Genomic DNA, 20959 nt, shown 5'->3' with positions numbered 1-20959 from the left:
GGGCGGGAATAGCGTGGAAGAGCTGCTGTTCCCGGGGGTGGTATTTCTCTGAGTATACCTTTCAAACACTTTTTGTACCCTTCCATAGGGTTTTAACTTTAGAACCACATAACCTACCCACAGTGAAGGAGGTGTTAACCTACCCACGTAACTTCTGAATGCGGCATTCTGAGTACATAGGCTCAGACTGAAGGCAGAGAGAACCATGAGCAAATATGGAATTCTAGTTGGTAAATTTGTTTTAATATATTAAATATATATTACTTTCAGAATTTGGAAGTAAATATATACTCTGTATATCAATATATTATGTGATTTATAATAGAATTTTTATATAAAATTTTATGCATACATATAACACATATCAAAATTATATGTGCATATACAGTTGACTCTTGAACAACATGGGTTTGAATTGCACTGGTCCAGTTGTGCATGGATTTGTTTTCAGTAAATACAGTCAGCCCTTCGTATCCACAGGTTTCCCACTCATGGATTCAGCCACCCCCACACCGAGAACAGTATTTTCGCATTCCCAACCACAGGTGGAAAACACTGTTTTCGATCCATAGTTGGTTGAATCCATGGATATGAAGGGCCAGTTAATTTTTTGAGGAGTCAAAACTTATACAGTATATGGATTTGAACTGCATGGGGGTTGGTGCACCTATAGCTGGAGTTGTTCAAGGGTGAACTGTATAATGTATAATATATATGATATATAATTTATACATAGTAAACAATAAATTAATGAGAGCTGGGTTTCTCAATCAGAGCAGGGAGGCACAAATGTGGAAAAAGGAAAAGACTAGAATAAACCCTATGGTGCTGGATTAAAATCTGAAGTGTTAAAATACTTTTAAAAGCTCTGGCCAGGTAGCTCAGTTAGAGTGTCGTCCCCAGTACACCAAGGTTGCAGGTTCGATCCCTGGTCAGGGCATATACAGCAGTCAACCAATGAATGCAAAAATAAGTGGAACAACAAATTGATGTCTTTCTCTGTCTCTTCCCCCCTTCCTCTTTCTCTAATCAATAAAACATTTTTTCATATTAAAAGAAGCTGTAATGTTAAATCATTACAGCTATAAAATACAAACAAATCCTAATGAGCAAGGCTAATTTACCAATAACAAACAGTTCCTTTACTTTTCAATTACTTTTTAATTCTCTGTGTGGAAAAGCACTTGCATTTTCACAGTAAGTTCTACTTTCATTGCTTCATATGTTGAAGTGCCAGCAAATTTTTTCTAAAAGCAAACAAATGAAGAAAGGCACAGAGCTTCTCACCCTCGCCAAATCTGCTCGATAGGGTCACAATTGTCCAGGTAATTGAAGCGAATGATATCAGTAGGATGCTTGTCAGAGGATCGCCAGGGTGGGAGTTCTTTCTCCCCTGGGTGAGTCTTCTTTCTTAAAGAGGAAGAAGGTCGGAAGGTTGATGAAGGAGACGGCTTTCCCTCTGGAGAACTGCCTGTAACTGGTTGAACATCAGCAATCACAAACCCATCTTTTGGAGGTGTCTAGAGGAAGAAAATGAATTATTTCTGTTCTTAACACACTGTAATAGCAACAACAACAAAACAAAGACTACCATCATCATCATCACTGCTATGGCACTGGTAATGGTGACCATGCTTAGAGCAGCTATCAACCCGGGACAACTTGCTATGTATGTGCCAGTCACTGTCTCAGGAAGCTTTCATGCATTATTGTATTTAACCGTCACAGTAACTTGAGAGGTAATTACTACTACTCCCATTTTAAAGAAGAGGAAACTGACCCTTGCTGGGTTGCTGGGTTGGTTGGATCATCATTCCATATAGCAAAAGGTTGTGAGTTCAATCCCCAGTCAGGGTGCTTGCAGGAGGCAACTGATTGATGTTTCTTTCACTCTCTCCCTACCCCCTCCTTTCTCTCCAAAATCAATAAATATATCCTCAGATGAGGATTAAAAAATAATAAAAATAAAGAAGAGGAAACTGAACATAGGATAAACCAATTAATTGGCTCAATACTACATAACTACGAGACACAGAGTCAAAATTTGAACCCAGGATTGCCTTACTTCAAATCCACGCACCGAACCTCTTTATCCTCTGCTGCTACCTCCTCTACTGCATCATTTACAGTTTTTCCACAATTGCAAATAATTTATCCATACAAATGTATACATTCAAAAAAAGCACTCCAGTCCTAATTACCTATAACTCATATAGACAATTTCAAGTTATATAGGGGTAGTCTATAGATTGTATCAATTATCAAAACCTCATCCACTCACCCCAAATACTTTTGCTTTAATTTCCCAAATTGAAAGTCTATTTTTGTGTGTGTGAAATTCATAAGGTTTTTATGTGGTTGTAGCCTAAGGGAAATGGTATTGGTATGTTGAGAAGTCATTAAAAGCTTACTTTCTGTTCTTTAAGAGATTAGGGAAGCTTTGCTTGGTGAATTGGTTTGCTTGAATTGCTTGTGAAAATTAAGAAATTCCCCAGGCCCTCCAAGCAGAATCGGTTAGTTTCTTATCCTTGTTTCAACGGTGCTTTGTGTATATTTCTATTACAGCAGAGCACTTAGTACTTAGTCACTTGTCTGTGTCCTAGGCCGCTACACTCGAAAGCATGGTTAGGATCATTGCACTCACAGCATGCAGCACATAACAGTTTTTAAAAATATTGATTCATTTAGTGGATGATTGTAATCTGGCAGATGAGGAAGACAGTTAATATTTATATAAGTGATAGCTCATTATTGGTTTACTATTCGATAGTTTGTGCCAGTCTCATTTAGAATAGATATTCATTTCATTCCTCTGAGCTTACACAGCATGAAATCTGTCTGCTTTTGCTGGTGGAAGTCTAGTTTAATGCGACTGGGGTCTTGGCTGGGTGGTTTGGCCAGGTGGTTCAGTCGGTTGGAATGTTGTCCCGAGCACCAAAAGGTTGTGGGCATAATCCCCAGTTGAGGCAGACACCTCAATTGCTGGTTTCATCTCCAGTCAGGGCGCATATGGGAGGCAACCAACTGATGTTTCTCTCTCACATCCATGTCTTTCTCTCTCTCTCTCTGCCTTCCTCTCTCTCTAAAATCAATACATATATCCTCACATGAGGATTTTAAAAAAGTATTAAAAAACTACCAGGAACAAATAATACATAATAATAAAAATCAATTTCAGGGGGAAAACTTCAGGGGTAAATGATAGTAATTACATATACATAAACATCATTAATTCTGAAAAATACAAAATGCTTGATGCTTTAACATTAATAGGTAATAATGAAAACTGTGATGTCTCTTCTGTGTTAAGTAAACAAAATTTTTGTTCACTTAAGTCTTTTTGAGAATTTTTAAAATCATGAATACATGCTGATTTTTTTATTAGGTACTTTTGTTTGCCTATATTGAAATTTTCACAAATCTTATCTTTTTTATTCTGTGATTTACACTGATTGATTTTTTTAACACTTCACAAGTTTGCATGTCATCCTTGCACACAGGCTGTGCTAATCTTCTTGGTATTATTCCAAGTTTAGTCCATGTGCTGCCAAAATGAGCACAGTTGATTTTTTAACATCATGCCAACCTTACTCTCCTTGGATAAATCCTATTTGATCATCATGTTATCATATGTTTCTGGATTTAACTGGCAAATATTTTAAAGAATTTTTATGTCTGTGTTCATAAGGGATATTGATCTGTGATCTTGGTTTGTTTTCTTATAAAATCTTTATCTTCCTTTATTTTCTGAAAGAGTTTATATAAAATAAAATTGGTATCTCTTCCTTAAATGTGGGATAAAATTCACCAATGAAGCTATCAGGGTCTGAAGTTTTGTGAAAAGTTTTAAAATTAGAAATTCAAAAATTTTTAAAGATTTTAATTATTTATTTTTAGAGACAGGAAAGGGAAGGATAAAGAGAGGGAGAGAAACATCAATGTGTTGTTGCCTCTTGAGCTCCCCCCACTGGGGACCTGGCCCGCAACCCAGGCATGTGCCCTGACTGGGAGTTGAACCAGCGACCCTTTGGTTCACAGGCCGCACTCAATCCACTGAGCTACACCAGCTAGGGCAGAAATTCAGTTTTTAATTGATAAAGATTTGTGCATGTTTTCTATTTCTTTTTTTAAAGATTTTATTTATTTATTTTTAGAGAGGGAAGAGAGGGAGGTAGAGAGAGAGAGAGAAACATCAATGTGGGGTTGCTGGGGGTCATGGCCTGCAACCCAGGCATGTACCCTGATTAGGAATCGAACCTGCGATAATTTGGTTCGCAGCCCGCACGCAATCCACTGAGCTACGCCAGCCAGGGCATGCTTTCTATTTCTTATTGAGACTTTCAGTCATTTGCAGTTTCCAAGGACTGTCCATTTCATCTAAGTTGTTGAATGCAGAGACATGGAATTGTTCATAATACTCTCTCATTATCCTTTTAATATCTGCAGGATCTGTAGTGATGCCTCCCTCTTTCACCCCTGTTACTAGTAATTTATGTGTTATCTCTTTTTTCCTTGATTAGTCTAGCTAGAAATTTATCAATTTTACTTATGTTTTCAAACATACTGCTCTGGTTTCAGTGACTTTTCTGTGTGGTTTTTCTGTCTTCAATTTCATTGATCTCAGCTCTTTATTATTTCTTCCTTTTATCTACTTTGGGTTTAACTTCCTCTTCTTTTTCTAGATGAAGTCTTTTTGAAATTATGTTTCTTGGAGCAGACAGGGTGGCCTTACAGACCATTATAAAGATCATTCCAGACCAGTCCTCTCACTTTAAGGTTGGGGTAACTAGTATTAACCACTACCATCTGCTTTAAAAATGTTTTCATGCCAGTACAAAGTATTGGAGGGAAGGAGATGTGATGGTGCCTGAGGGAAGGTAAATTATGCTCCACTCTAGTGTTTGCCTGGGTGCAGCATCACTGAACACTCTCCCAGGGCATTACTGATACACAGTCGTTCAAGTGCATCCAGACAGCTGACTTTAAAACCATAGTCAGACAACTTTATTAACGCTAGTCAGGTGGCTTTGTAACTTGGGTCTCTCTGACTAAGAAATAGAATTATTAGTTGATTTTATTAACCTTTGTCTTTCTAATTTAGGTTTATTTCTTTAACAGAAAAACTCAAGTTTAATACAACAAAGAAGTCCCTACAGAAATATAATATTAAGCAAAGAGGTGAACATTTTCTTGCCTTAGAACTAGTTGTTATTTTAAATATAGCTATGCAGAAATGTTTTTTGGAAAATAGTTATTGCTAAAGACAAAGCACTGAAATCAATTTTATATACCATACTCAGAACCTCTTTTCATTCTGCAGGTGGGCTAATCAACCACCTTTCTCTCCTCTGCCCCAGAATAGCTCAAGCTTCAGGTACTGAATGCCATTCCCTGCCTACAACTGAGAATGAAATTCAAGAAAAGTCTTATGAGAAATGATGTCATAGTTATGGTAATTTTGAGACTCACTTTTCCATCACTGCAGTTTAAAATGTTTTTAAAGAAATCCTCATGGAGCACACCAATTGCTGAAATCAGAGAGACTAGTTTTATTATTGCAATTGTGACAATATTAATTATGCATAGTTTATTACTATATTAAATGTAGATGGATTCTACTTTCAGAAAACACAATAAAACTAACCTAACTGAGCAGTTGAGAAAATGACTATTCATATTTCAAGAGGATTCTTCAATTTTAAAAGGATTCACTGCAGCTTTTTCATAGAATATGATACCCCTGTGGTTTTAAAAATCATTTAAAAATTTAATTTACACATAATTTTTCAGGAACTCATTTATTGTACAAAATGATGCACAACTCTGCATGTGTACAGACCATGACATAAATAAAAGGCTCGTAACAATTTCCCATAAGCTACCTAATTAACTATAAGAATAAGTATAAACATTGGTTATAATGTATAGAAAGCCACTAGAAAAAATATTCTTGTATTATTTACTTTTTATGATTATATGTAACTGCCATTAGTAGTTTCTAGCTTTTTTAAAAGAAGATTTTATTTATTTATTTTTAGAGAGGGGAAGGGAGGGAGAAAAAGAGGGAAAGAAACATCAATGTGTGGTTGCCTCTTACACGCCCCCAACTGGGGACCTGGCCTGGGACCCAGGCATATGCTCCAGACTGGGAATTGAACCAGTGACCCTTTGGTTTGCAGGCTGGAACTCAATGCACTGAGCCACATCAGCCAGGGTCTATAGCTTAAAAAGAACTTTAATATGCCCCTCATGCCCTTCCCTAATTATGAATGTGTTGGAAAACTTTTCTGTATAAATGATACAAAAATAAACTTCAGCTAACCTAGAAGAATCACAGAAAATTTGAATTAGTAAAGTAGAACCTGATGACCCATACCTAACAAACACCTTGCATTCCCCACAGAGTCTCAGTGTCAGAACTGTTGGGGGTGTGAGTCAGGGGTACGGAAATCCAGGAGCTGGGCAGAGTGAGGAGCTCCACAGTCCTGACCTGGGCGGAACAGGGGTGTGGGAGTGTCAGATGATGGCTCTCAACAGACATGGATATCTTGAAAAGGGCTGTTAAGTTCTCCGAAAAGGAGACTTTGGAAGTCATGGTATACTTGTTTTGAACCAATTCCCTTCTCCAAGTTCAAGTGTGTTCACTTAGCCTTAGTTCTAGAATCCCTAAAGAGCAGATGTTTGTAAATTTGTTGTTCTTTTCTCCAAATTTACCTTAGGCTTGGTAATGTGAAGTTCTTGCACCATTTGAATATAGTGCTTCTTCCATATTCCCTGCTCAAAGGGAGTTGGAGAGAAATTGATGTACCAGTTAAACCGTAAACATTTGAGCATCCAGAGCTGATCCAGTTCTGCTAAGGTCTTCCAGTGCCAGCTCACCTGGGAAAACAACACAATTTGGGGGGGAGGGAAAAGCTGCTCAGTTTACATGTCCACTTTCGCTAGGTTTTAAGCTGTCACCCTGGACCCTAAGTAACTTTTTTGACCTTTTCCTCCAATTCACAGTTTAAAGTTACCTTCTACCTCAAGTACTTCTTACTCATGCAGAATGATTTTCTTTAAATTCTAACTCAGTATCAGAATCCGAGGCAACATATATTTATTGAACACCTATTCACCATCCTCATAGCAACCTAAAGAAGTGAATATAATTATTACTCATATTGCAAACGAGGAAACTGAGGCTCTGATAGACTATGGAATTTCCTAAGGGTTCCTGAATTTCACATGAAAGTTATATGAGAGTTATAGAAACTCAGGTCTACACAGTGTTCACTCTTTTCATGGTCTGCGTCTATTTTCCCTCCACCCTTACGATTAAACTAAATATAAATTTTATAAACAGAACACAAATACTGATACTATATGGTGTGTCCTACATAGCCTTTAAGATTCCGTAGAGCACAAAGTAGTTGTCCTTTACATTCCGTTTCCATAGCATCGTGGTCACTCTCACACATCCAGCTTATGATGGAAGTGACTCTATTGTGTGTGGCAGTATTTACAATAATTTATTCCAGATTTTGAGTATGTCTTGCTGAAAACTAAAGTCAAGTTCATATATAGAGTTGAAACCGGGGGTCTGTGTCTTAGCTGTAAGAATTGCAAAGATGACGACTAACCTTCAAACCCAAATTTCATCCTTGGAAATCTAGCCTCTTTTTCAAGATTAACTAATTAATACTTTTGAACACTGAAAAATATATATAAACAGAACACTCTGTAACAGGTCTTCCCATCCATGCATGCATTTATCTATTACTGCCCTTCCTCCCTCATTCCATCCACCGTACATTGAGTCCCTACTAGGTCTAGTACTGTTTTATGTGCCGAACATGATACATGCAGGAGGGAGGAGGCACAATGAGAAGAAATAAGAGGTTCAGGGCTGAAAGGAGAAAGAAGGTTAGAGAATTTGATAGAGCCCCAGGCAGGAACAAACATCACCCTTGCTCTGTCCAACCCAGAATGAGCACCCGCCTTAATCCCCATGTGTCACTAACTCAGAATTCAATGGCCAGCTGAGGTTCTAGAGGGAGGGGATGGAGAGAAAAATTTCTGAATTTTCATTCATTTCCTTTTTTTCTTCCAATCTTATTTAGACCTGGGTGTTTAAACTGGGCTTCCCCCATCCCCCACAGGGTAAATAAAGTTTTTGTTTGTTTTGGTTTTGCTTTTTGGTGTTTTTGTTTGCTTGTTTGTCTAAGGTAGAGGAATGAGGAGAATTGAAGGGTAGATAGAAACTTTCATATCTATAAATGCCTCCCGCCCCATATCTTTTGAAACAGCTCTAAGCTGTTTTTCTAAGCTCCTTTTAGTGCAATGAATTTATTGTTTACTTTAAATCTAGATGAAGAATAACCATCTGTGTCTTTCTCACAGTCAGTACTGGGAATAAATATGATGCCAACATTTTGCAAGATTGACATATGGTGCCCATAAATGATAGTAACAGCTATTTTAATGTTTCCCCTGAATGATGCCATTCTCATGTGGGGAACTTGGAAACTTCTGAGAAGTTTAAAGAAAAAAATACACATAACCCCATCAATCAAAGATGACCATTACTAACAATCTGGTAGAGCTCTTTTCTTTGTCTTTTTCTTTCCTTTCCTTTTCTTTCTTTCTTTCTGGCATGTATGAAACAAAATTCTAACAAAGGTCTGTACACAATTTAAAATCATGCTTTCTTCATTTCACATACCATAAGTATATTTTTCTTTCAAATCATGTTTTCTTTTTTAAATTTTTTAAAGATTTATTTATTTATTTATTTTTAGAGAGGGAAGGGAGGGAGAGAGAGAGAGCGAGAAACATCAATGTGCGGTTGCTGGGGGTCATGGCCTGCAACCCAGTCATGTGCCCCGACTGGAAATCGAACCTGCGATGCTTGGTTCGCAGTCTGAGCTCAATCCACTGAGCTACGCCAGCCAGGGCCAAATCATGTTTTCTAATAGCTGCATTGGTATTTACCATATGGTTATGTATTACTGGACATTTAGAACGCTATGCTGTTTTTATTTTTAATTTTAAAGAGAAAGAAAATGAGAAAGAGAGACAGTGCAACAGCAATTTGTTGTTCCATTTATTTATGTATTCATTGGTTGCTTCTTTTATGTGCCCAAACTGGGGATTGAACCTACAACCTTGGTGTATGGGGAGGGTGCTCTAACCAACTGAGCTACCCGAACAGGGCCTGGTATGCTCTTTTTAAAAATGGTTGCATTTCTAGAATAAGTGATAAATGTACATTAATACCAAATTCAAAGCCACAAAGGGCCACACAGTAAAAAAGAAGTCTCTCTGTCATCACTGTCCTCTACTCACTCATTTTCCTCCCTGGTTATGACCAGTGCTACCAGTTTCTGTGTGGCATTCCAGAAACATGCCAGGCCTAGATTAACAAGTATGTACGTATTCTTTTATCTTTCCAAAGTGGTAGGATGATCCTGCACCTTTGCCTTTGTCAGTGATGATATTTTTTGGAGATTGTTGCAATTTACTTAACCAGTCTCTTAATGGTGGACATTTCCACTGTTTCCAAACTTCTGCAATTACAAAAATGCTGCAATATTCTTACACAGATGTAATTTTGCTTTGCTTGAAGTATACCTATCAGACAAATTCCAAGATGTGGAATTGATAGGTCAAAAGGAATATTTATTTAAAAATGTAACACTCCCAAATTATTTTCCATGGTGGTTGTACCAATATATCTATCAACAATAAGTGCTTGTTTCTTTACACCCTCACCAATATAGACTATTATTTAAAAATGTATCAATCTGAATCATGAAAGATGGCAGGACATAGTGAGACTAAGCATCTTATTTTGTAAACTACTTGTTCATTTCCTGTGTTCATTTTTCTGCTGTTTTTTGGTCTTTTTTTCTTAATATAGATTTATAAGAGATATCTTTTTTAAAGATTTTATTTATTTATTTTTAGACAGAGGGGGAGGGAGGAAGAGAGGCAAAGAAACATCAATGTGTGGTTGCCTCTCATGCACCCCCTGGTGGGGACCTGATTCGCAACCCAGGCATGTGTCCCAACTGGGAATTGAACCAGCAACCCCTTGGTTCACAGGCCAGTACTCAATCCACTGAGCCACACCAGCCAGGGAAATAAAGCAAGAATTTACATTGCATATTTTCTTTTACAGTTTCTGGGTATTAGGAAATACTCACCAAGCCCTCCCTTCCTATGTTTTCTTTGAGTATTTTAATGGTGTTCTTTGATTTCATATAATCTTTTATTCTACTAGAGATTTTTTTCAGAGAGCTACCCAATTTCCCCAGCGCCATTTATTAAGTAATTCATCTTTTTTACTGAGTTCATTTTCTTCATTTAAAAAGTGAAAGTTAACATTTTGCACATGTATGAATGCATGCTAATAGGTAAATTCTGGTGTTATGAGACTCTATGAAAAGACTCAACAAAATGACTACCAGTTTTATACCTTAGGTAATTTAACTACACTTAAGACACCATGGAATTACCCGTAAGAAAATAATGGTCAGATCCTTTTCCAAATCTGCAAGCACATTTGCACACTCTGAACTCTTTTGGCCTCATATTCTTTTGTACATCTCATTAACACCTTATTTTGAGCTTTTCTATATAGGAATGGCCTGCACTATACCGTTTAGGGTTTTATTGTAGTTCCATGCCGTGCAATATAGGACTATTCTGCTGATGAACCATTTCTTCTATGGTATCTGTCTCACCAACTAGCTAATTTTTTTTCTGTGGACATTAGTGATGCTTTATACTTTTCCCCCCTTTTTTTTTCACTTTTTTCCCCTTTTGAACACTAAATACAAAGTCAGACACAAAGGAGACAGTGGTGAATCAAAACTCTACAGACTAAACCTGCTGACCATCTCATCTATTTCTTGGTTTTGTGCACAGTTAAGTCCTCACCCAATGTTGTCGATGAGGCCTGCAACTTTAAATGAAATAACAAATAATGAAAACAGTTTTACCGTAGGCTAATGGACAGAGTTAAGTTCCTATGGCATCTCATCAACATTATATTGAAACGAAGTTAAACAAAGCAATGTTATTTGAGGACCTGCTATGTGTACTTTTTTCTAAGTCCCAGAGTTTCTAGGCTGTCCTTACAAAATGCCCTACACTGCTTCTTTGCCTTTACCTGTGCACAACGACAAAGGCTTCGGGGGTCCAGGAAAGAAAAGATGTATAAGGATAACACCCTTGGAAGCTTGGTAGTAAAATCCAGCGCTTCTGCTGGAATTTTTTCCTGAAGCTTTCGACAGCAGAACTTTTGCTGTGACAGGGAGCAGCGTTCGAACAGGCCCGTCAGGATTCTTCTCCTTTGAGAGTCTGTCCATTTGTCAAACTGGAAAAAAAAAAAGGCAAAAGAAAAAGCTCCAGATTTAATCTGATACCAGAGATTCGTTACCAAGAAGAGATAAAAGTGGTACAGAAAGTGAGTTGTGTAATTTATTCCTAATGAATGGCATGTATTTCTTTCCCTAATTAGTGAATTCCACGTTTTGCCACCTACATGCCCTTTCTCACACTTATCTGCGTGAATCTGAGCAAGATCTGAGTATGTGCAGCATGCACTTGCAGTTAATTAGAACAGCAAGTTGGGAGCAGGCCATATCATAAACTGAGAGAACACAGATTTGTAAAATACATCAAAAGAAGGTGCCGGGGCAGCTTCTCTCCTCCCGAAGCGTCGTGTACCAACCAGCTCAAAGACCAGAAGCAAACCTTTGTGTTCACAGTTGGAAATGCAGTATTACCTACAAATATCCCTGAGAAGGAGCATCTATTGGGTCAAAATCCCACTAATTTGTAAGTGATTGATGTGACTGGAGACAAAATATCAACAGGAAGACCTGGATAAAAAGACTTGCAGAAACAAGAAATAGATGCCAAAGTAATCAGGGGCCCACCAAGCTTTGGTTACTTCCCAGTTTCCCCCAGAGATAACCTCAGTCAGTCCAAACATCAGTGGCTGATCAAAGGTAAGAACTTGAGGGTTGGCCAAAACCCAAAGAAAGGCTCTATGGGGACACCTCCCAGCTGAATAAGCCACTTGACTGAAATCTAAATCTCTCTTACATTCTTTTGCCCATTAGAGAAAATAGGGAAGTTTGGGGCTACTTGTATTTTGTATATTATTGCATTTCACATGTAGATATTTATTACAGTTATTATAAAGTAATCAGAATTTTACAATGGACTTTAGTTACACACTGACTCCCTAAAAAGGCATATAAAATGAAAATGTATTTTGTATAAGCCTGAAAGTCAACTTCATTATAGTCATACAATGTATTTCTTTTAATTAGTAGGAATACTTCTTAATTAAAACTGATCACTATTATAAATCTATTTGATGACCCACAAATCTCACTTGGGAGAGTATAATTTAAAAGGGAAAAAACTCTAAAATGATAAAAATACCAAAAAAAATTAACTTACAAATAAGTGAATAAAATGTATTCATGTTTCATGTATTCACTCGTGTAAATGTTTCCTGGTTTGTGCTATCCCTGTTTCTGCATAATTCTTATCTCCAACTTCTTTCCTTTCAGGATGGATTATTAGAATGAACAGAGAGAAGCCAGAATAGAATGTCTAAGATCAGGGAAGGAACAGGCCCCAGAGGATGCAGTGATCTGTGAAAGAAACAGCCAAGGGTAGGAGACAGAAGAGCTTCAGGGTTTTGGCTTATGGGGTGTTTGGGGGTTCAGGCCGTCATTGCCTAGATAGCACTTACAGTGTGTGAGAGAACTGGGAATAAAGGGAGGCGCTCTGAGAAGCATTAAAAGTTTTGAACTGGATCCTCTGTAATATTTTCCTTTGAGAAACAAAATGAAAATGGAAATTTATTTTTTAAATCATTTTTAGGCCATGCCATGTGGCTCCGTAGACACTGAGCTTCATAGGGACACAGGATAATTATGGTTAGTTACAAAACAATTTTCCTGAGATGTTATTATGACTGCGAGAAATCAGAAATAACTGAGAATGCCTAACATCAGGGGATCAGCTAAGCAAACTGTAACATACCAACAGGAGAAAAGAAAGTGCGGTGTTAGGCTGATGGTGGATTTGGGAATGAGACCGTTATTTCTAATACTCATTAGAAATAAATGACTAAATCCCAATTCACCCACTAACAACCTCTCTCAGTCTCAATTTCCTCATTTATACATTAAGAATAATTATATTGCCCTGGCTGGTATAGCTCAGTGGATTGAGCGCGGACTGGGAACCAAAGTGTCCCAGGTTCGATTCCCAGCCAGGGTACATGCCTGGGTTGCAGGCCATAACCCCCAGCAACCGCACATTGATGTTTCTCTCTCTCTCTGTCTATCTCCCTCCCTTCCCCTCTAAAAATAAACAAATAAAAAAAAGAAAATGTATAGCTTCTAAAATATCCTAACCAATTTCTTTAAAAAAAAAAAAGAATAACTATGTCTACATTGCAGGGTTGTTGTGAAGAGTAAATAAATAATATACGTGTAAAATTCCTGCTAGAGTGCCTGACTCATTGTAGACATGGCAGCCATTAAAATAAACTATCATAGTGAATTTAAAAATAGTAAGTATGTAGGTCAAATCAATATAAAATGGAAATAAATGTAAACAATTAAATTAAAAAGCATGAAATTACCAAGTTTGTACACTGACAAGAACGGGCACTACATCGAGAAAGGCTGCGGTTTTCTCAGCTACTTTCACTGATGTCCACCAGAAGAGCACGGGCTCAAGCTGAAGGAGTGATTTTAGGTGAATATAAAAGAACAGTGTTTTATGGGGTTATAAAATACTGAAGAAATCTATAAGAGAAAACAAACGTTTTTCTTTAGAAGCTAAAGGAAAATTACGTGGGTTTCTCCTTTCCCTGATTACAAAGGTCCAAGGTAATTGAAATTTGGCTTTCGTAGGTGTTCTTTGCCTCAAGGAATTTTCCTTTCTAACTGTGTTTGTTTAGAAAGAAAATGAATTTGCATTCCTTGAACTCCTACCAATTGAAAGTGATGACTCAGAGTAATGCTTAACAGTTGGGGGAAATCCCCTTTTGGTACTAGGAATAATCCAAAAAGCAAATAATCCGTGGAAGGTTTAACTGTCCAGGAATTCGATAATCTCTCATATCTTTGCATCACCTCTCAAGTAGAAATACCTGTAACAATAGTCGTCATCGATCCAATGTGTGAGACTGGGGAGCAATGAGGGCCATTTTCCTACCCTGGTATCATTTACGGTACCTCGCTTCACAGTTCATTTCTTACGTTATCTTATGTTATGTCACATTAAATCATATTTATAATTATATTTTATCATTATTTTAATGCCTGCTTAAAGGGCTTTCTCGACTCAACAGAATTGTGAAAATCCTACTTTCAGAGGAGTGGGAACAGTAGCACGAGGTTCTTGTTGCAGTTTCAGTAAGTGAGGGAAGGTGCTGGGACGATGGTCCGTTTGTCTCACACTGGGTGGCAAGGCAAAGTTCACGGGGAGGGTGGGACAAGGCAAAGAGGGAGCCTTGTTATTTTTTGCTTATTTTTTATCTTACTCTGATTGAATTTGAGTCCTATTGTCAAAAACTTAGTATCACAATTAGAGTATGAATACACTCTTGTTTTAAAAGTTTCAAAAATGTAGGAATATAATCAAACATGAACATCCTCTCTAACTACTCCTCCCCATCAGATATCACTCCATTCCCTGAAAATAAGCACAGTTCACAATTTGATGTTTGCGAATTTCTATGCATTGACATACACGCATACCCAGCAATGGGGAAGTGGTTAGATAAATTAGCATATGCCTATTCTGTAGAATACTACACAGTTTTAAAGGCAAAATACAGCCATAAATATCCCGATATCTAATGAACTCCAGATCATATTGTCTTCTCATTCATTCTTGGTAAGATGGGTATGTGATGATCTATTTACTTATTTTACTGCCAATACCATTTAGGTTATTTCCGATAACAAGAACAGAACAAAACAAAACCCTGCAATGTCCTGGAACGTGCCTTCTCCTGTCCCATATGAACATTCCTCTAGACAGAAAAATGGAAGTGGAACTGCAGGTTCAAAGGATAATTTCATTTAAAAATTTGACAGAGCCTGTCAAACTGTTTTTTAAATGTCTTTACCATTTTTATTCCCTCCAGTTGTGTATGCCCAGTTGTATTTGCAGACCCTCCTATTCACCACTGAACTTCACTTTGGGTATTATCTGTCTCTTTAATTTCTGCCACACAGACAAAGGAAGGAATTGGGAATCTCATGGTTTAATTTGTATTTCTCTAATTTTAGTGAACTAGAGCATCACTTGTATGTTTATTGGCCATATGTGTATTTTTGTATATTTCTCATTCTTCTATTGGCCCACTATTCTGCATGGGTATTTGCATTTTTCTTATTGATTTTTTAGGAACTCTGTATCTCCTAGATATTACAATTCACAAAATATTTTCCCATTTCTCTCTTTTTTAAATCCAAAAAGGCAAAAGAAATAAAAGGGAAGTCCAAGCTATGGGGTGGAGGTCTAGGGGTGGGTTATTTCATCTCTGTCATCTCCACTCAGGACCAAATTCTTCTCTCCTCCAGCCCTGTGACGGCCTCAGCTGTGTCAGATGGCTTCCTCCTGGTGAGATAACAGCTGCAGAACCATGGGTCTCCAATTGGCATGGAGCAAATGTCACACTTTCCCAGCTCCTTCCTTTTAGAACAGAGGGAACTTCGCTCAGCACTCACTGAGACAGGTGCTGAGGGCTCTGAATGGAAGGTCCTGGAACAGAATTCCATTTTCCAGCTTCCTCTGCATCTAGGGGCAGGCCTGCACAGGTTTCTTTCAGGGCAGTGATCTCCCAATTGGGAGGGACAGGTGAGTGCCATAGGCTGGGGGTGCTTGGAAGGATGCCACAGCCTCCAGTGTTCCTTGGGCAGGTGATGCCACCTCTGAGGTTCGGTCTGGACAACTCTAAAATGGGGTCAATAAAATACCTCCCAGGGTCCCTGAGATGTACCAGGTGCTCTGCTCCTGGGTCCTCCCCATTTAAATCTTCATTTCCTCTCACAAGGGCAATCCTAGGAAGTAGCACTGCTGGTATTCTTGTTAAAAGGTAAATGGAGGCACGTTTAAATTTTTTTCAAGAGTTTATTTGATCATACGGCAATTCGAACTGGGCAGCAGCCTCTCTTTTGACTTTTAATTATTATTATGTTTGTTTCCAGCAAGTTAAAAGTAACGCCATCTACTTTTTTAAAATTCTTTTTTTTTTAAGATTTTATTTATTTTTAGGGAGGGAAGGAAGGGGGGAGAGAGAGAGAGAGAGAGAGAGAGAGAGAGAGAGAGAGAAACATCAATGTGCTGTTGCTGGGGGTTATGGCCTGCAACCCAGGAATGTACCCTGGCTGGGAATCGAACCTGGGACACTTTGGTTCCCAGCCCGCGCTCAATCCACTGAGCTACGCCAGCCAGGTAAAATTCTTTATAATATTACTGTTATTTCTGTTAACAACATAGAAGCTGGGGAAAATGTGAGATGCTTTCTTTTCAACTAAAATACTACAGTAGGCCATCCTTTCTAACAGACTGAATGGCAGAAGTTTGAGATAAGGGAGCAAGTAGTAGCACAGGACCGAAAAAGTAGAAGAGCTTTTCAGTTTCTCTCAGTTGTTCTGTTTGTTACTGTTCAGAACATCAGACAGGATCACGTGCAAATGTACAAACAAAAATGACTTTCTACGGTCAAATAGAAAATACTTTTGGATTGTCTATCTTAAATAGGTTTCATATTACATCTTACCTTACAATGTCCAAATTGCTTTTTAAAATGACTTTACTCCTAATACTAGATCGAGCTTTAAAACCAATACTTGATCCTTACAATGAAAATCCCAAGTAATGCTAAGTAAAACAGAAAAATTGGTATCCTTATTTTTCCTTTCTTTTTTAGAAAATGTATTTTTTATGGGGTGCTTTGGGCACTGAGGTTTGAATGGACAGGCAAGGGTTTTTGGTGAGGAGACGGGGGGTGGGATCGTACAGGGTGTGACTGGCTCCAGAGATTTTGTGTTAGGGAAAAGAAACACAGGGCAGATTATGAGTGGGGAATGAAAGCTCATTTCTGCTTCTTTTTTCTCCTTTGTCTTTTTTTTTTAATTTTCACTTTTCTTTTTTTTTAAGATTTTATTTATTTATTTTTAGAGAGGGAAGGGAGGGAGAAAGAGAGAGAGAGAAACATCAATGTGTGGTTGCTGGGGGTCATGGCCTGCAATCCAGGCATGTACCCTGGCTGGGAATCGAACCTGCGACACTTTGGTTCGCAGCCTGCACTCAATCCACTGAGCCATGCCAGCCAGGCTGTCCTTTTTTTAAAAAAAAACATGGGAGAGGGTTAGGTTAGGGAACGTGTTGGTGCCAATGGGAGGGATTCAGTAGAGAAGGAAATGTTGAAAATTAGGGAGATGGAAAATATATTTTTTTTTGAAAATGTATTTCTTATGTTAATCTCTTAGGTGTTCACAAAACACACAAACAAAAAAGTCTACATGATCTAGGGAATTTAAAGAGTAGGTTTGTTCTTGGGCAAAAGAGAAAAAGCAGTGAGTATCATTTACTAATTTACATAATATGTATTAAGTGCCTGGTGGTATCAAGAATGGACAACAAAGAGCATGAAAGGACCATGTCTGCCCATGGCAGATGACTCTATTGAAGAAGAAAGATAATTAGTGATCTTTTAAAATGTATATTTCTACTAGTTATGGTAAAAAGAAAAGAAGAAATAAGATCTTTTAAAATGTTTGAAGACTTTATCCAGGGTAATATTTAAAATGTGTAATAATTGGCAATGCTATTAATCAATCACACAGACATAGCCTACAGTCCTCCGCTCTACCAGCTGAGCTACTGAAGGGCATGCTAGTGAGCTAGCTACTGACAGCTACTGAGCATGCTAGCTACTGAGCTAATGAAGTGCCATTAATCAATCAAAACAGAAGCTGATCAGCCACACCAAATACTGGCTGAACATCAGCCCTGGTTATATTAATTTAGAGATTTCCACTGATAGTAAGTGGAATGATAGCTGGTGCATACATAGTCATTCTACATAGTCTCTTTTTAAGTTGCTGGTAACAGATGCAAATCTACTTTAAAAACATATATAGGCCTGGCTACACAGCTTAGTTGGTTAGAGCACTGTTCTGATACACCAAGGTTGTGGGTTCAATCCCCTGTCAAGACACATACAAGAATCAACCAATGAATGCATAAATAATTGGAAAAACAAATTTCTCTCTTCCTTCCTGTCTCTAAAAATCAATAAATAAAAATATTTTTAAAACATATCTAGAATATGAGAAAAACTCAGCTAGATTTGAAATTTTTTGTATTTTTACTAAATTTATTTTGTAAAGTTCATTATTATTTTGAATAGGTAATACTTTCACATGCATAAAAATATCAAAAGATATGAAAAGCTATTCAGAAAAGAATCTCTTCCACCCTGTGAGAGATTACAGTTCTCTACCCCGAAGGAAACCAATGTTGCCCCTTTTCTTGTGAATCCTTCCGGAGACATCATTTATTTTTCTGAGGTTAATAAATATCTTTAGACTGAAGCTTGTAGACCACCACAGAAAAGAACTGGTGACCAACTAAGATAAACAGAAATAGTAAGAAATAGTGTTTTATGTTAGTCTTAGTGCAACGGACTGAATGTTTATGTCCTCCCCCCAAAATTCATATGTTGAAACCTAACCAAGGCAGTGGTATTGGGAGGTGGGGACGTTAGGAGGTGATGAGGTCATGAGGGTGGAGGCCTCATGAATGGGGTTAGTGCCCTTGTAAGACCCCCCTGCCCCCTTCAGCCACATAAGGCTACTGTGAAAAGACAGTCATCTACGAACCAGGAATGGGATCTCACAAGACACCAAATCTGCCAGTGCCCTGATCTTTGACTTCCTAAGTTTTAGAACGATGAGAAATTCACTTCTGTTGTTCATAAGCCTATGTCTTTTGTTCTAGCAGCCTGAACGCATTAAGACACTTAGGAAAATGAGTCAGTAACTCATAGGAAAGGAGTTATATCCTGAGTCAAAGATGGTCCCATAGGGAAGAAGGCGCTGTATGCCTTAAAGATGGACTATTTCAAATTTATTACATACATCAGGAGTTAAAGAAATCCAAGTATAGTTTTTTAAAGGAATCCTCATTTATTTTTAAAATTAAGATATAATTCACATGCCATAACATTCAGCATGTTGAGTGTACAATTCAGTAGTTTTCAGTATATTCACAAGCTTGTGTAGCCATTATTTTTTAATTCTAGAACACATTCATTGCCTGGAAAAAGAAACTGTGTACCAATCACAGTCAACCCCTCTTCCTCTTTTCCTCCAGCCCCTGGAAACCACTCATCTGTTTCCTGTCAATATTGATTTGCCTACTCCGGTCACTTCCAATAAGTGGAATCATATACTGTGGGGCCTCTGTATCTGGTTTCTCTCACTTGGCATACTGTTTTCAAGGTTCGTCCACGTTGTGCCATGTATCGGTGCTTCACTGTTATTTCTTACCCTTGCTTTTTAAAATTTTGGTAAAATACATATAACATAAAATTTACCGTTTTAGCCATTCTTAAGTGTAAAGTTTAGGAGCATTAAGTACATTCACATTGTTGTGCAACCATCACCACTATCCATCTCCAGAGCTTTTTCATCTCAAAGTGAAACTCTGTAAACATTAAACAATGACACCCCACCCTTTGGTAACCTCTATTATATGTTCTGTCTCTATGAATCTGACCACTCTAGGTACTCAAATAAGTGGAATCGTACAACCAGATTTGTCCTTTTGTGTCTGGCTTATTTCATTTAGCGCAACACCTTCAAGTTTCATATTGTAGCTTGTATCAGAATTTCCTTCTTTTTAAAGGCTGAATGATATTCCACTATATGGATATACCACTTTTTGCTTATTCATTCATAAGTTGATGGATATTTGGGTGTTTATACTTTTTGACTATTATGAATAATGCTGCTATGCACATCTGTGTAAAAGTTTTTGCATGACCACATGTTTTCAACTCTCCTGGGTGATAGAGACTATTAGACAGGACTGTAGAGTGATTTGACAAGTAATGAACATCGGCCAGAGGTGGATACTTTAATCCTCACACAAGGGTGGGTAATGACCATGGGTACTCTGTGTCTCCTTTAAGGAAAGAGTAAGAAAGTCCTCATTTGTATAAAGGGTAGTTGTACCTTCTTAAATACAATGTACAGTTGTTGCTGTAACAATCTGAAGCATATGTCTAACGGTGTACATGGATGCTAAGTAGCCAATGGATGAACTGTGCTGGTTAGTAAGCTCTTGCATCTCACATCCAAACTCACCTTCCTGTCTTCTACTTTGTGAGCTTAGAAGGCTGAGTCTTTATAAACCATATTTCCCCTTTGACAGCTGACTCCCTATTAAATGTTGCCAATGGAGAGGGTGGTATTAGAGGGAAACTGAGGTAGAAGAGCCTCACTCCTCTGTTTCCTTGCTGACCCTGGCAGCATCACCCTAACTCTTCTCCTGGGCGGTAACGATTGATTCCGGTGTCTAATCTTTTCCTCACTCCCTCAGATATGTAGGAATCAGCTGGCTGCTGTCTACTTTATCCCTCAGAAATCTGCCCCCAACCCTTGCCCAGGGCTGGTCCCAACTCCACGAGGTCCTTTCTCTGAGCTCCTGAGGTGTCAACAAAGCTGGAAGCAGCTACTTCCTGCAGTGCCATCTCCACGGCACCTCGGTGCTCTCTTTTCCATTTTCCAGTATGTGTCCAACCAGTGCTATTTATTAAGTTTAATTGTGTCTGTTAAAATAACTGGTATATTTTCCGTTTTCCTCATAACTGTAACTGATACAGAAAGTACCAAACTTCTCAGGCTATGAGCAATCA

The 20959-nt window shown here is 38.0% G+C and overlaps 1 protein-coding gene and 1 non-coding gene across 6 annotated transcripts in view; both read right to left on the bottom strand.

The window, feature by feature from the left end:
* The window catches only part of FBXO16 (F-box protein 16), a 46726-nt gene that overhangs the window by 13290 nt on the left and 12477 nt on the right, over nucleotides 1–20959 (bottom strand). For all 5 annotated transcript variants that reach the window (XM_036032035.1, XM_036032038.1, XM_036032034.1 and 2 more), the window contains 3 exons: nucleotides 11156–11362; nucleotides 6715–6879; nucleotides 1288–1520 (listed from right to left, as the gene is read on the bottom strand). In XM_036032035.1, coding sequence (XP_035887928.1) covers nucleotides 1288–1520; nucleotides 6715–6879; nucleotides 11156–11362 — 605 coding nt within the window. The remainder of the gene's footprint in view (nucleotides 1–1287; nucleotides 1521–6714; nucleotides 6880–11155; nucleotides 11363–20959) is intronic.
* Nucleotides 3454–3560, bottom strand: LOC114504362. Its single transcript, XR_003685142.1, has one exon. It is a non-coding gene; the product is annotated as a U6 spliceosomal RNA (small nuclear RNA).

This window comes from Phyllostomus discolor, chromosome 8 (genome assembly GCF_004126475.2).
Source record: "Phyllostomus discolor isolate MPI-MPIP mPhyDis1 chromosome 8, mPhyDis1.pri.v3, whole genome shotgun sequence".
Lineage (NCBI taxonomy): Eukaryota > Metazoa > Chordata > Mammalia > Chiroptera > Phyllostomidae > Phyllostomus > Phyllostomus discolor.
Note: the sequence above shows the minus strand (reverse complement) of the source record. Positions and strands in the feature narration are given on the sequence as shown.